A 12,929-nucleotide genomic window follows, 5' to 3' on the forward strand; every position below is an offset into this window, starting at 1 on the left:
AGAACTAAAGCTGATCAAGGCCAGTCACTGGCCCAGGGTCACAGCCTTGCTCCGTGGTAGAACAGGGATTTGAACCACGATTCCAGGTGGCCCTGGCAGGGATACTGCACCTGAGATAAAAAGGCATCAATCCCTAGTCTCCTCTGTCTCGTCTCGCCTCTCACGCCTTGTGACAAACGTCATCTCACACTGTCAGGAGACCTTCTCCCCTTCTGTCACTTGGTATGCACTGGTATCATTCTTTTTCTGTTGTTTTGAGAGTGGCCGAGAACATTGGCAGTAGTCCCCAGGCTAACGTCAGCCCTATGACTTTGGCAAAGCTACACATGCAATCACTGTCATTAACCTGATGGCAGATGAGGTTAAAAAAAAAAAAAAAAAAAAGTTTCTATCAACACACCCAATGGCCAAGAGTAGATTCGGGCGTCAAGAATAACATTTTTATATTGTAAAACACATGGCTGTAAGAATTATAGCTTGATGGCAGTCTAATAATAACAGCGGGGCTATAGAGTGGGGTTTGCAAAATCCAAGTGATACGAAATAAATCTTTATATACGGCAGAACTCTACTGTGAAGAAAATGACACGTTTCCGTGTATGTGTGATTAGGTTATTTGGTTTGAGGAATACAGTGTGGAAGAAACTGGGACCATAAGAAAGGTTCACATGCTAATATCAGAAATACAGTCTACACCAGCAGCCCTGCTTCTTGGGCCTCTTGTGGGTGGTGTGGTCCTGAAGTACGGCACACTGGGCAGGTGGGTGAGGTACAGGCGATGCAGTACAGGCTGAGGGGCCTCCGTCATCTCTTCCACTCCCTTGTGATGCAGCCTCATCCCGGGTTTCCGAAAGTAAGCTTTGGTTTACACAGCGGGGAAGTTTCTGGATGAAATAGCAAGGGACTTTTATTATTAGCAGCTGTCATGAGCCCCTGTGCACAAGACAGAGCACTAGGGGACAGAATCACCAGTATTTTTGAAAGCACAGTGTCTGACCCTCCTGGTCCACAAAGGATCCCTGTGGTGGGGAAGGTGGAAACAGCCCCGCCGATGGAGGCAGGTAGGTTTCGTCTGCATCAAGATGCTGTCAGTGATCGTTTTATCTCATGAAGAAACGTTTTTAATACATCTACGTCTTTCCACCTGTTGTGTTTACTATTCGTATTACTGTGATCTCATTAGAAAGGAAAGAAAAATAATTTGGTGCTTTATTTTCTTGATGTCCTGGACCCCGTCTACTATATTGCTTTATTCCTCTGAAAAGCTTAAAATTCGTTTAGGCCTTCAAAGTTTAAAATTTGTCCTACTACTTTAAAGGATCAAAAGGCCAAATAAGTAAACGTGTGCCCTTCCGTAGGTAATTCTGAAAGGTATGTAACCTTCCGTTTCTTTTTGTTCTTTACTCCTTTCCAGTTATGGGTGAACATTGTGAACGGGGACATTCACGACTCCACTCGCTCAGACCTATACGAATATGTCGTTGATTTCCTTACCTATAGCTTAGACCAGGAACTCGTGTGGAAGTACGCTGATTGGGTCCTGCAGAAAAGTGAGGAGGTTTGTGCTTCATAAATGCATTGGGGGGGTGGGGGTGGGGGGAGTGATTTTAAATGATTGCTTTTAACAACAACCGTCCATGTTGTTCCTCCCCTTCTAATGGCTCATCTTGAGCCTTTGGAATGCCCAGTCTTAGGAAGTTCTGCATTTCAGCACTTCTGAGATACACTGTTCCGTACATCAGTGTGGGGCAGGCCCCTTCTGTAGAAAAGCAGAAAGCGTGGCCGGGGTTCCTTCGCATCTTCTGAAAAACGTGTGTGTGAACCCCCATGCCTGACCAAGTGCGACCCTTCTGATTTCTGTGGGCTGGCGCAGGATCAGATGGTCGCCTTGCAGGGCGTGGTACCCCGCCTGGGCCACACCAGGCAGACCCTTGTCCTGTCTCTGTGCCGCACCCCCTGGCGTGGCAATCGTGGCTCTGGAGGTAGGAGGGAGCCCTGCTCAGGACTTGCCATCTTGGAGGCTGAGGAAGGGCAGCAGTGAGGAAGCACCCCGAGGAAACTCCTGCTGGCTGCAGGGTGTGGGGGGAGTAGCGCATAAGCTCAGGACTCCTCTGTGAAGCCGCTGGAGGGCTGGAAAAGAGATAGCATCTCAGCCGTCACCGTTAAAAACACACATTTCCTTGGTTCCCCTTGGAGGAGAGAAACTTAGCTTCCTGACTCGGGACCTTCGTCTTAAACGTAGAGTTTTCTGCATGTCACATCTGCCTTTGAAAAATCCGAGCTGGGGTATGTTCTCCATGGTACTCTCTGAACTGGGAGGTCTGAGCCCATGGGCTTCACGTGCTTTTAACTCCATCTTTACTTGGCCTCTGTGCACACACACCTACAACATACCCTGACACACTCAGGCACACCTGCAACTTGGATCCAAAACGGTTGAAAGCTTTGGGCTCCTCCCAGTGCTGATAGATGGTATCAGCATGTCATTCCCAGGATTCTGTGTGCCTGGTGATGAGCCAGCCACTCGACCTGTATCATTTCTTTCAAAGGCCACAACAACGCAACAGGGGGGAATTACGAGGAGAGCAAAGCTCAGCTCTAGAAACTTCCCCAAGGTCGAATAGTTGGTACAGCACAGACACAAATCCAGGCTTATAGAACTCACTTCACACTCAGGAGAGCAGTGCTGTATTTCTCGTGTGTGTGTGCGCACATGTGTGTGATAGAATGCCCAGGAGAAGTACAGCATGCCTTTACTTGCCTACCTGACCCATTAGCGTTTCTGTTGAAGATGGAATTGCCACAGGGAGCTCCATTCAACAGGCACAGGAAGGCCGTCTGGAAACTTGCTCAGGGACGGGCCTTGGATCTACACAGATGATCCACATAGTGGATCCCTGTGTGCAGAGAACTGAGTTTACTGAACGTTCAGTACTGTATTTGTTCTTTCACTTACTGGCCAGCAAGTGACCATCCTTGTCTGCAGATCGCCTTAATATTACAGAGTTGGTGCCTCTCCGGTTAATTAATGTTTCATTCTTTAATTTCTCGCCTTTAAATTTTTTTTTTATGTTTATCTATTTTTTTGAGAGAGGGAGACAGAGCGCAAGTAGGGTGGGGCAGAGAGAGGGAGACACAGGATCTGAAGCAGCTCCAAGGCTCCGAGCTGTCAGCACAGAGCCCAATGCGGGGCTCAAACTCACGAACTGTGAGATCATGACCTGAGCTGAAGTCGGACGTTCAAACGACGGAGCCACCCAGGCGCCCCTAATTTCTGACCCTTTTAGGAGAAATTCCAATGAGGTATATGAGGTTTCCCGTCTTTGTGCCATGCTCTTTGGTCTTTGCCAGTGCCCCACCCCATACTGTTTTGCTGTATCTCCGTGTTTTTGACAATTTTCCCCAGACATAAATGTCCATCGATTAGAATAAACATAAGATGGCATCCGGAGAAGGAAATAGCTAAATTACTATTCTCCTTTCAGGTTGGAGTTCAAGTTTTCACCAGGAGACCTTTGGATGAACAGCAGAACAGTTTTAATCCCGACAGCATTATCACTTGCCTTAAGAAATACCCTAAAGCCCTTGTTAAGTATCTGGAACATCTGGTCATAGACAGGAGACTGCAGGTGAGCGCTTTTGAACTTGGACTACCACGAGCAGGGCTGCCATGTCCGAGTAGTAACTTAAGAGAGAGAATTTGACCGGAAAGCATGTTGGCAGATGGTTCTAATGTAATACCTTAAATGTAGATGTTTTCTGTGTTCTAACACAGAATAGTTTAAATGCCCGGCTCCCCGGATGCTCAGTCCGTGCTCGTGGATGGTCTAGAGGCCCGGAGGCTAATGAAGGAGAGGCATGTCGCCTTTTCTCTGCCCTCCCTCTTGTATCCATCCAGCTCCTATTTTTTGTCTCCTTTCCTTCTTTGTTACTATCCTCAAGGGAAATGAGAGGAGCCATACCTTTTTGGGAAATGCCTAAATCCCGTGGCCCTTCTCAGATGAGAAGTGACCCTTTTGTATTTTGCTCGCAGAGTTTAAGTCTGCCTTCCCCGTATTGGCGGTTTCTGAGATGTTTCCGATCCAACAAATATGTCCCGTTCAGTGCCCTCGAGCCCCTGCCCCGGCTCGCCTGGGCGCAGGCCTGGTGTCGGGAGCGCCCGCTGGCTGGGAGCGCTCCGGCTTCCCGCCTGCCAACGCCGTCATCTCCCGCAGAAGGAAGAGTACCACACACACCTGGCGCTCCTCTACCTGGACGAGGTGCTGCAGCAGAGGCCCGGCGCCAACGGCAAGGGTGCGGAAGCGACGGAGACTCAGGCGAAGCTGCGACACCTGCTCCAGAAGTCTGACTTGTACCGAGTCCACTTCCTGATAGGTGAGCAGCATCCCACCAGCCTCTCCTTGACCTGCTCACCTTGGCAGGCGCGGATGAAGGCTCTGCCATAGCTCCTCGTTTTGATGGGGCGATTCCTCGGGCCTCTGCTGGCAAAGTCAGCCGTCTTGGAGGGTGGGGCGAAGCCTCTCAGGCCTCCACCTTCTAGAAAGGGACGTTGGCCCTTCAGCCAGGGACACAAAGCTGCCGGTGGCGGGGAGGGGCGGGGGTTGGAAGGCCGCTTATCTGTCGAGCCTACCTTCACTAGACTGCCTTATTCCTCTTCGGCCTGCTTGATTCTCAGTTCCTTCTGATGGCACCAGCGTTTGGGCGAGGCTGTGCCAGCTAGCACCGCCCCCAGCAGCCCACTCAGATTTCTCGAGGCTCCAAACCGTGCGCGCTGAGCCACAGGTGTCTTGGATGGGAGCCCGGTTTTCATTTCCTTGGGGTGCAGAGCCCACAGTTTTTGTGTTGCGTAAAGTGCCACAAAGCAGCATAGTGCTTGCACCTGGTAGAATGAACTAGATTCTCGATGTGCTTGACATGGTAGAGTTTTCAGATTGGTCCTTACTGGGATTAGTAATGTATTTCTCCTTAAATGTGCAGTGTTTTTTGACCATAACTACAGTTGATTCTCATTATTCGCTGTAGTTATGTTCTATAAAGTCTCCACAGACATTAAATTACTGAATCCTGAACAGTGCTATCCAGGAAATACAGGGTCAGCTTCCTGCAAACCTCTGCTCACATTTTTGTCAACTGATCAGTACATAACCTTGTTTTATGAGTGCTTCTGTTTAAAGACACCTCATTTAATAGGTATTGTTGATTCATTAACATTGAACTCAAGGCCAACAGAACTCTAGCTCGGGCTTGAACGAAGCTCATTGAATACACACATTTTCTCTGGAAGGCACGTCACAGCCCTCCTGTGCTTGGAAACGGTGGGCCCCACTTGGGCACCGTGCTTGGGGCCCATTCTAAATGGCAAAATTACCAACAAAAAGCACAAAAACGCAAAAATCGTGGCACTGCATACACCATGGAGAGGACCGTGTACTGAATGAGGGCTTCAACAGTAAGGCAGAGCATTACCTTATGGGCCCTCGGCTGGGAATATGCGTGTCAGGTGGTTCGAATTTTGTGCCGCCCTGTGCATGTCCGCAAATGAGTGTAGAAGCACCACAACTGTTGACTTTGGGGTTACAGATAAATTTTGGTGAGTAGGCAAATTCACGAATACAGAATCTGAATAATGAGGACTGACTGTATACACCAGGCACAGGTCACAATGCTTAGTGTGTGTTAGGACACTCTCCACAACGACCCTCTGAAATAAGTCCTATTTTTAAAAATTAGTTTTACTATTGTTTTTACAGGGGTGTCAAAGCTTAGAGAAGTTACCCAACTTGCCTCAGGTCACACAGCTCATGGACAGTAGGTCCAGAGCGTGGACTGGGGTGGTTGCCACCTCCCATGAACCACAGAAACTCGTTGTGGCCTGTGTTTGCACCGGGGCTGACCTTCAGCCGTGATGCTCGCCAGCCACCCTGGTCCCTCACGGCTGCTGTCCATGCTTTTTGGGCGGTGCCCATGCTGTATGGTTGTTAAACAGTTTTACTGTCACCCCTGACTTCCGTCATGCTTCGTGCTTTACAAGTCTCTTCGTGCAAATCTCACGCTAGTCATGGGTTTGTTGATCAGGTTCTCGGTCAGCTAACGTTTGTGAGCATGTGTAGAGTATCAGACGCTGCACCGAGGATATAAAGGTGGATGTCACTCGGCTCTGGCCTTCAGTTTAATGAGCATGCACATCGCGGCCGATAGCAGCTCTGAGTGGGGTGGAGGAGAGGGAGCACGGAGAAGGCGCTGTTTGAGCAGTCACAGAGATAAGTCAGGGCTTGCAGATAAGACTGGGGAGCTTGCAGGAAAGGGGGTGTCCGCCAGGGCACTGTGGAAGAACACTGGAAGCCGAGAGACTCACTCTTTGCCCTCGTTGGGTGACTTCGGCGGCGTCAGCCTGGGCACGTTGTAGTAGCATTTCTTGTGCAGCCTGCCTGCCCGGGGTGGCCGAGAATCAAATACAAATGGGATGATAGATGTGGAAAGTGCAGTCACTGCCGTGGTCTTTTCTCAACCAATCTGCGCCTCTCCTGTGCCTTACATGTGGTTGCCACTTAGCAATTATTTGGTGACCTTTCCTTGTGAGGATGACAAGGATACACGTTGCAGCTTCTGTGTTTAGTGCTGTAGGTGACATATGTTGTGGAACCAGCCGTTTGCTACAAGTGTCTGCTGTGTGCCTCAGGCCAGAGTGTGGCCACGCTCTTAAGTCCGAATGCCCAGAATTCCAGTATTAATGTTGGCCTCTGAAATAGGAGCTGTCTCTCGAATATCCTTCTACAGCAGGAAGAGATCTGACGTTACCTTCCTCGGTTGCCGAGGGAGCGGAAAACAAGGGGCCTCTACCAGTGAGACACAGCCCGCTGCGGGCAGGGCCTCGGTCAGAACTTTCTGTGGTGGTGTCGTGTTGCTCATAGCCTGGCACCTTAAATTGCAGGAGACACAACAGCTTTAGAGTAATGTCGATATGGATGGTTAACAAGAGGGACCCATACTCCTTTCTGTGAACTGTATTTTCAGTTGGAAGAAAGGGGCTCGCCACACGTTTTTGGCAGGGCGGGGTTCTTGACGGAACGTAAGTCAGCGTAGTCCCTTTCCACTGTGGTCGAAGATCCCGTACTGGGAAAATGGGAACAGTGCTGGATTAATTAGAAGCCTGAAGCCTTGATACTCCCGTTTGACCAGGGCCCGCTGAGATGACAGGTCATTTGTTTCCTTCAGCCGCTAAGCATTATGAAAAATAACGTATTCTGCCGTTAGGCTCTACCTATAAGTAGGGTCCGGCCTCCCCTTCGGGGACGCCAGATCTGCAGCACGGAGGTACAGGCAGGCCTCGTGTGAACCGTCTAGGTGGCCGGCTCCCGTTTACCCCTTCTTAGGCTGAGAGCACCCGGGGGTTGGGGGCAAGCCGGGGCTGGCTCTAACCGCTGGCTGCTGCCGCACAGATAGAGTCCGGGGCGCCGGCCTCCCCATGGAGAGCGCCATCCTGCACGGCAAGCTGGAGGAGCACGAGGAGGCCCTGCGCATCCTGGTGCACGAGCTGCAGGACTTCTCGGCGGCTGAGGACTACTGCCTGTGGCGCTCCGAGGGCAGAGACCCGCCGTACCGGCAGCGGCTCTTCCACACGCTGCTGGCCATGTATCTCCAGCCCGGCCCCTCCGTGCCCGAGCTGGCCGTGGCCGCCACGGACCTCCTGAACCACCACGCGGCCGAGTTCGACGCCGCCCGCGTCCTGCAGCTGCTGCCGGGCACCTGGTCGGTGCAGCTCCTGCGCCCGTTCCTGACCGGGGCCGTCAGGGACAGCGTGCACGCCCGGAGGACCACTCAGGTGGCCCTCGGCCTGGCCAAGTCCGAAAACCTGATCTACAAGTACGACAAGGTGAGAGCCGGGCTTCAGAGAAACGCCCACAAGTGGAATAGCGGACCGTGTGGGAATTGTTTTTGCACTCTTGAGGAAGCTCCATACCGTTTTCCAGAGCGGCTGCAAGAGTTTGCATTCCCACCAGCAGGACACATCTTCCTGTCACGGCCCGAATCCCGTCCTGGGAGCCCCACCCTCATGACCTCACCCAACCTCTGTCACCTCCCAAAGGCCCCCAGTACGTCACATTGAAAATTAGAACTTCTGCATAGGAAGGGGCTGGGAGAGGGGGATACAAACGTTCCGTCCCCGACAGTCCCCAGTTTATATCCCTTTCTGGAGACTTCTCTCTTGTGAGACCCACACTCTATGCAGCCGGCAGGGGGATCTTTCCAGAGCAGGAGCCCGATGTGTTCCTCCCCCGTGGAAGCCTTCGTGACTCCCCAGTAGAGGAGTTGAGGCCTGGAGGGTTCCATCTCCTCTCCTTTGGTCTGGCCCTTTCTGTCTATTGCTGCTTCCCAGGACGTGTGGAATCTCCCAGATGTGATAGGTTGCTTCACACATACAGGCTTCGTGCCTGCGGTGCCCCCTGAGATGGTCCTAACCTTTCCTTTTATGCCTGGTGAACGCCTACTCAAAACCCAGCCTCGGTATTTTTTCCTTTGTGAAACCTTCATATCCCTTCAAGCAGATAACTCCCCTCCTTCGCCCACCGCACATTCTGGCATGCATTCATAATTGTCTCCCTTCACCATTAGACTCTGGGTTCTTTGAGGGCACAGAACTTCATCTGTGTATCTCAGTATCCCTAGAGCCAAGCCTGGCATCTCAAAAGTGTTTAATAAGTGTTTGTTGAGTGACTGATGAAACTAATGAGTACAGGGTGAATTCACTGAATTGGTAATTGGTCCTGCCGGTAGGCAGAGTTGCCTGGGTTGACACCAGTGAATGGTGCAAAAAGGCTTTTTACCTCGCAGAACTGGGGGTTTACAGCCCGGTTTTGTTCACTGCCTTTAAACAAATGAAATTATGTTTTCTAGGACCAGGCAGGAATGTGCCATGAATGAACCATATGGCTTTGATGGAGTCCCTTATTTGTGCCTTACATTCCCTGTTTGCAAATGAGAAGGCCAAGGAATTGGATGATTTACACAGCTTTATTCAGCTCTAACATGACATGACTTTCCAACAGGCGTTGGCTCAAACACAGAGCTCAGAGAACGTTTGAGAGAGGGCCTGTTTAGAAAAGCCCGTGGCCGGCGAGCAGCAGTTACTTTCATAAATTAAGAAAGCAGTTTTGTAGCATTTTTTTTTTTTATCTCTCCGGTTCCTAGGGACGTTTTTGTTTATTTTCACCTCTAATATTCTGGTGGTTGTTTTTTTTTTTTTTTAATGTTTATGATTTCTGAGGCGGGTGGCAGAGGATCTAAAGCGGGCTTTGCACTGCCAGCACCGAGCCCGATATGGGGCTCAGACTCACAAACTGTGAGATCGTGATCTGAGCCGAAGTCAGATGCTTAACCGACTGAGCCACCCAGGTGCCCCTCCTCTAATATTCTGTTCAAAGAAATGGACGTTAAAGCAGTCCTCATGAGTAACAATCATCCGTGGGGTAACGCACGTCCACTCTGAAAAACTGGTATAACTCTAGCTGACGGTGTCCTCGGTCTTTTTTTTGCAGATGAAGTTGAAAGGAAGCTCAGTTCGGCTTTCGGACAAAAAGCTCTGCCAGATGTGCCAAAATCCCTTTCGTGAGCCCGTGTTTGTTAGGTATCCAAATGGTGGTCTCGTCCACACCCACTGTGCTGCCGGCAGACACACGAACCCCAGCCCCCCCGGCCCTGGCGCACGGACTTGAGGAGGCCCACCCGAGGGCGTGAGAAGGACCCTGAGCTCTTTACCAAGCCTGCTGGGTGCGGAGAGCAGAAGCCGCTGCACTTGTGCCAGCCAGGACGAAGGGGTGACATCTGGGTGCTGGGGAGACGTTGGTCAACGTGAAACAGGGGCTCTTCACTGCTGACCACTCTACATTGAATGTAAATGGAAAATCCCACAAATAGAGACATGTTAGGGTTCGCCCGTCCCGGTACTTTGTAATCCAAAACGAATGCCTACTTTGAGAGAAAAATGAGCCTTCTCTCTGCAGTGTGGACATGCTGGATTCCCCCACTCCGGTGCCCTAGTCTCCAGATGTGCATTTGCACTGGGAACGTGCTCCAGGGTGGCACAGGGATGAATAGCTCGCTCAGCAGGGTGAGGAGCCGCACGGTTGCGAGCAGGGGTTGGGGGGGAGGGGGGCTGTCTGTTTCCAGGATTACCTCGTGGGCTCCGCCTTTGCCCTTAGCTGACCTTGGGGAAATCTTTTTGTTCTTTCTACTTCCCGTGTGACTCTCAACCCCTAAAGGAGTCTGCCTTGTTTACCCGAGCACCCCCTTTCGGGGGAATTTGTACGCTTCTGGCTGCCTCGCCAGTGAGGACCTGTCGGAAAACGGTGTAGCCCCAAGAGAGAAGCCGCTCACCCCATCTGTAAGAGGACAGTGGACGGGAGACCTGTGGCAGGTGAGGGCCCAGGTTTCGGTCCCTGTACTGTCACAACACCTGCCAATTTGAAACTCCGCAATTGACATGTTTGACTAAAAAGTTTTATTTGAAGTTCTGTCATCTCTGCAGTTTTTCTCTTGTTTAGAAATTCATCCGTCATATCCGTTAGGGACATTTTTTTTTTTTTCCTTGTTAAAATGTACCTCCTACTGAACGCTCGGGAAATTAAAAGGGAAACGTTGCGAGCACAAGCCGAGCAGAATTTCAGGAGAGGCCGGTTTTAACCTCACACCCTCAGCAGGACGGGCAGCGGTGACAGCTGCCTTCGCCCGTGACCGAGATGTCGGTCATCTTTCCTGCCGGGTGCTTCTGCACACCCCGATGAGGAAGTCCAGTCAGGCTGCCTTACCTCCCAGCACTTTACACGCCTGCTCTGAGGTTTCCTGAACTCACAGGAGGAGTCCCTCTTGTTCACCACAGACTGAGTCATTTTGTGTCTCCGCCTAACGTCGTGGAGGAGCCGAAGCCGTCCCTCCTTCGCTGCCCTGTTTTGAATTTCATCGTTGGGATTAATGATTCTATTAAGAACTAACACTAGACACTTGTACCCCCTGCTGTAGCGTTAGGGAAACAAGCATTAGCTCGTGTGTCACAGGAGAGGACCCTGGAACAGAGCCTCTCTCCGTCGGCCTGGGCCTCACAGCGGGGGTGAAGCGCTCCTTGTCCGTTGTCTGAACAGTGCTCTCCTGTACTAATAATGGTCAGTATTCTTTGTCCTTCTGTGATTCCGAGTGGCCCAAGAAAGCAAAGGCGCCTCCGCGTTCTTCCCTGTGTCTCCGTCTAAAGAATAAATGAAGAAACTCTTGCAACTCAGCCGCACACTGCGTACGTGGGGATGAAGCCCAAGTCCGGTCACGAGTTTGACAGCTTGACCCTGTGGATGACTGTTCCGGGATGGTCATATTACTGTGCACGTTATGGTTACAACTCACGAGCTCGTGTTTATTCCTCCAAGAACAAGCCCCTAGCACGTACCGTGTCACGCTTCCAAAAGCGCTGTTTCGCTGGACACGACGTGGGTAAAATCTTGAGAGCACCTTGTGATTGCTCATTCCTAACTTGGGGACACTAGTCTCCGCTCTCTCCGAACACTGGTCGGTTTTTTTTTGAAACGTTTCTCATCCTTTAGAATGACGGGGATTAAAGCTGAGTGGCCTCCTGTGTTCAGAACCGTACCTCGTTCTCCTCTTTCTCTGACGTCCACGGGCCCTTTTTTGCAAATCAGATTTTTAAAAGACATAGTTCTCTCTAAAGGCCTGCTGTTTTGTGACTGTGCCATTGAGTGGAACAACTAGAACATTGCTCAGCCCTTTTCTCCCCTCATTAGGTTCCGTGTAACGATTCTAGTTAAAACAGCATGAGCCGAACCCAGTTGGCATTAATATTCGAGGGGCAATACTGTTAGATTTTATGAACTGTTTCTCTGCTGTTGCCCCACAGGTGTTCATATGGGCGTGTCCTGTAGGGTGTGGAGCATTGGGCCTGAGCTCAGAGCAGGATGCCTCCTGCCCATGACCTTGGTGAGTGCAGAGCAGCTCAGGAGGCCGTGGGGTCACACCATCAAACCCATGCCCGTCGCACAACGAGGGTAGCCCTTGCTTTTCGCTTGCTCTCCTACAGAAACTTTTGTCCTTGCAACTTTATCCTTCACCCCTGGTCGGGTCCCAAATACACAAGATGTACAAATGTAAACTTGTTGATTTTATTAAAATTCTTTTAATTCTTTGTTCTTTCTGTAATTTTTTTTTTTTTAAATAAAAATTATCTCGGTGAAGTGGTGCTTTCCACTTGGTGCAATACCTAGTCCAAGGAGTTCCGGAACTTACTCATCTGTACCTCGTGGCTCCTACCTGCACCTGCAGAGGACTTACATTGGCCACCTCTGAAATTCTTTGTTATCACGTGACTAAATTTTATAATTTTTGAAATGTTTTTTAAGTGTATTTATTTTGAGAGAGAGAGAGTGCATGAGGGTGGAGCAGAGACAGAGGGAGAGAGAATGCCAAGCAGGCTCCCCACTGTCACCACAAAGCCCCAAGCGGGGCTCGAACCCACAAACCGCAAGATCATGAGCTGAGCCAAAGTCAGTCGCTTAACTGACTGAGCCACCCAGGCGCCCCGTTACCACTTTACTGAGTTTTAAATGGTCCTCTTCTGTATTTATCTCCTGCATATTCTCAAGGTGCTCCTTGACATCTGTTACCTTTAGATCAATCATACCCTGAGGAATTTAGCCAAGGAGACTTCTGGCAACTTCCCACATACTTCACCTTTCAGCCAAATGCCCTTTAAGTAGACCTGTTGCCGGTGGATTTCTAACTCTGAACATATTCAAGGAGTAGAACTTTTTTGTTCGTCTCACCTTTAAAATTTTACTTCATCCTTGTTGATAGCAAGTCTTCGAGAAACCCTGTCAAATGAATTTCACAGCATATTCCCATATTTCTTTTTTTTTTCTTTAATGTTTATTTAC

The 12,929-nt window shown here is 50.3% G+C and overlaps 1 protein-coding gene across 1 annotated transcript in view; it reads left to right on the forward strand.

The window, feature by feature from the left end:
* The window catches only part of TGFBRAP1 (transforming growth factor beta receptor associated protein 1), a 61,410-nt gene extending 49,228 nt beyond the window's left edge, over nt 1-12,182 (forward strand). The window contains exons 8-12 of the mRNA XM_047068557.1: nt 1,415-1,558; nt 3,486-3,629; nt 4,215-4,374; nt 7,440-7,873; nt 9,537-12,182. Coding sequence (XP_046924513.1) covers nt 1,415-1,558; nt 3,486-3,629; nt 4,215-4,374; nt 7,440-7,873; nt 9,537-9,713 — 1,059 coding nt within the window. The 3' untranslated portion in view covers nt 9,714-12,182. The remainder of the gene's footprint in view (nt 1-1,414; nt 1,559-3,485; nt 3,630-4,214; nt 4,375-7,439; nt 7,874-9,536) is intronic.
* Nucleotides 12,183-12,929: the final 747 nt, after the last annotated feature.

The sequence above is a fragment of the Lynx rufus genome, unplaced genomic scaffold (genome assembly GCF_022079265.1).
Source record: "Lynx rufus isolate CCGP_SWC_20201006 ecotype Redwood Valley unplaced genomic scaffold, mLynRuf1.p SCAF_8, whole genome shotgun sequence".
Classification (NCBI taxonomy): Eukaryota; Metazoa; Chordata; class Mammalia; order Carnivora; family Felidae; genus Lynx; species Lynx rufus.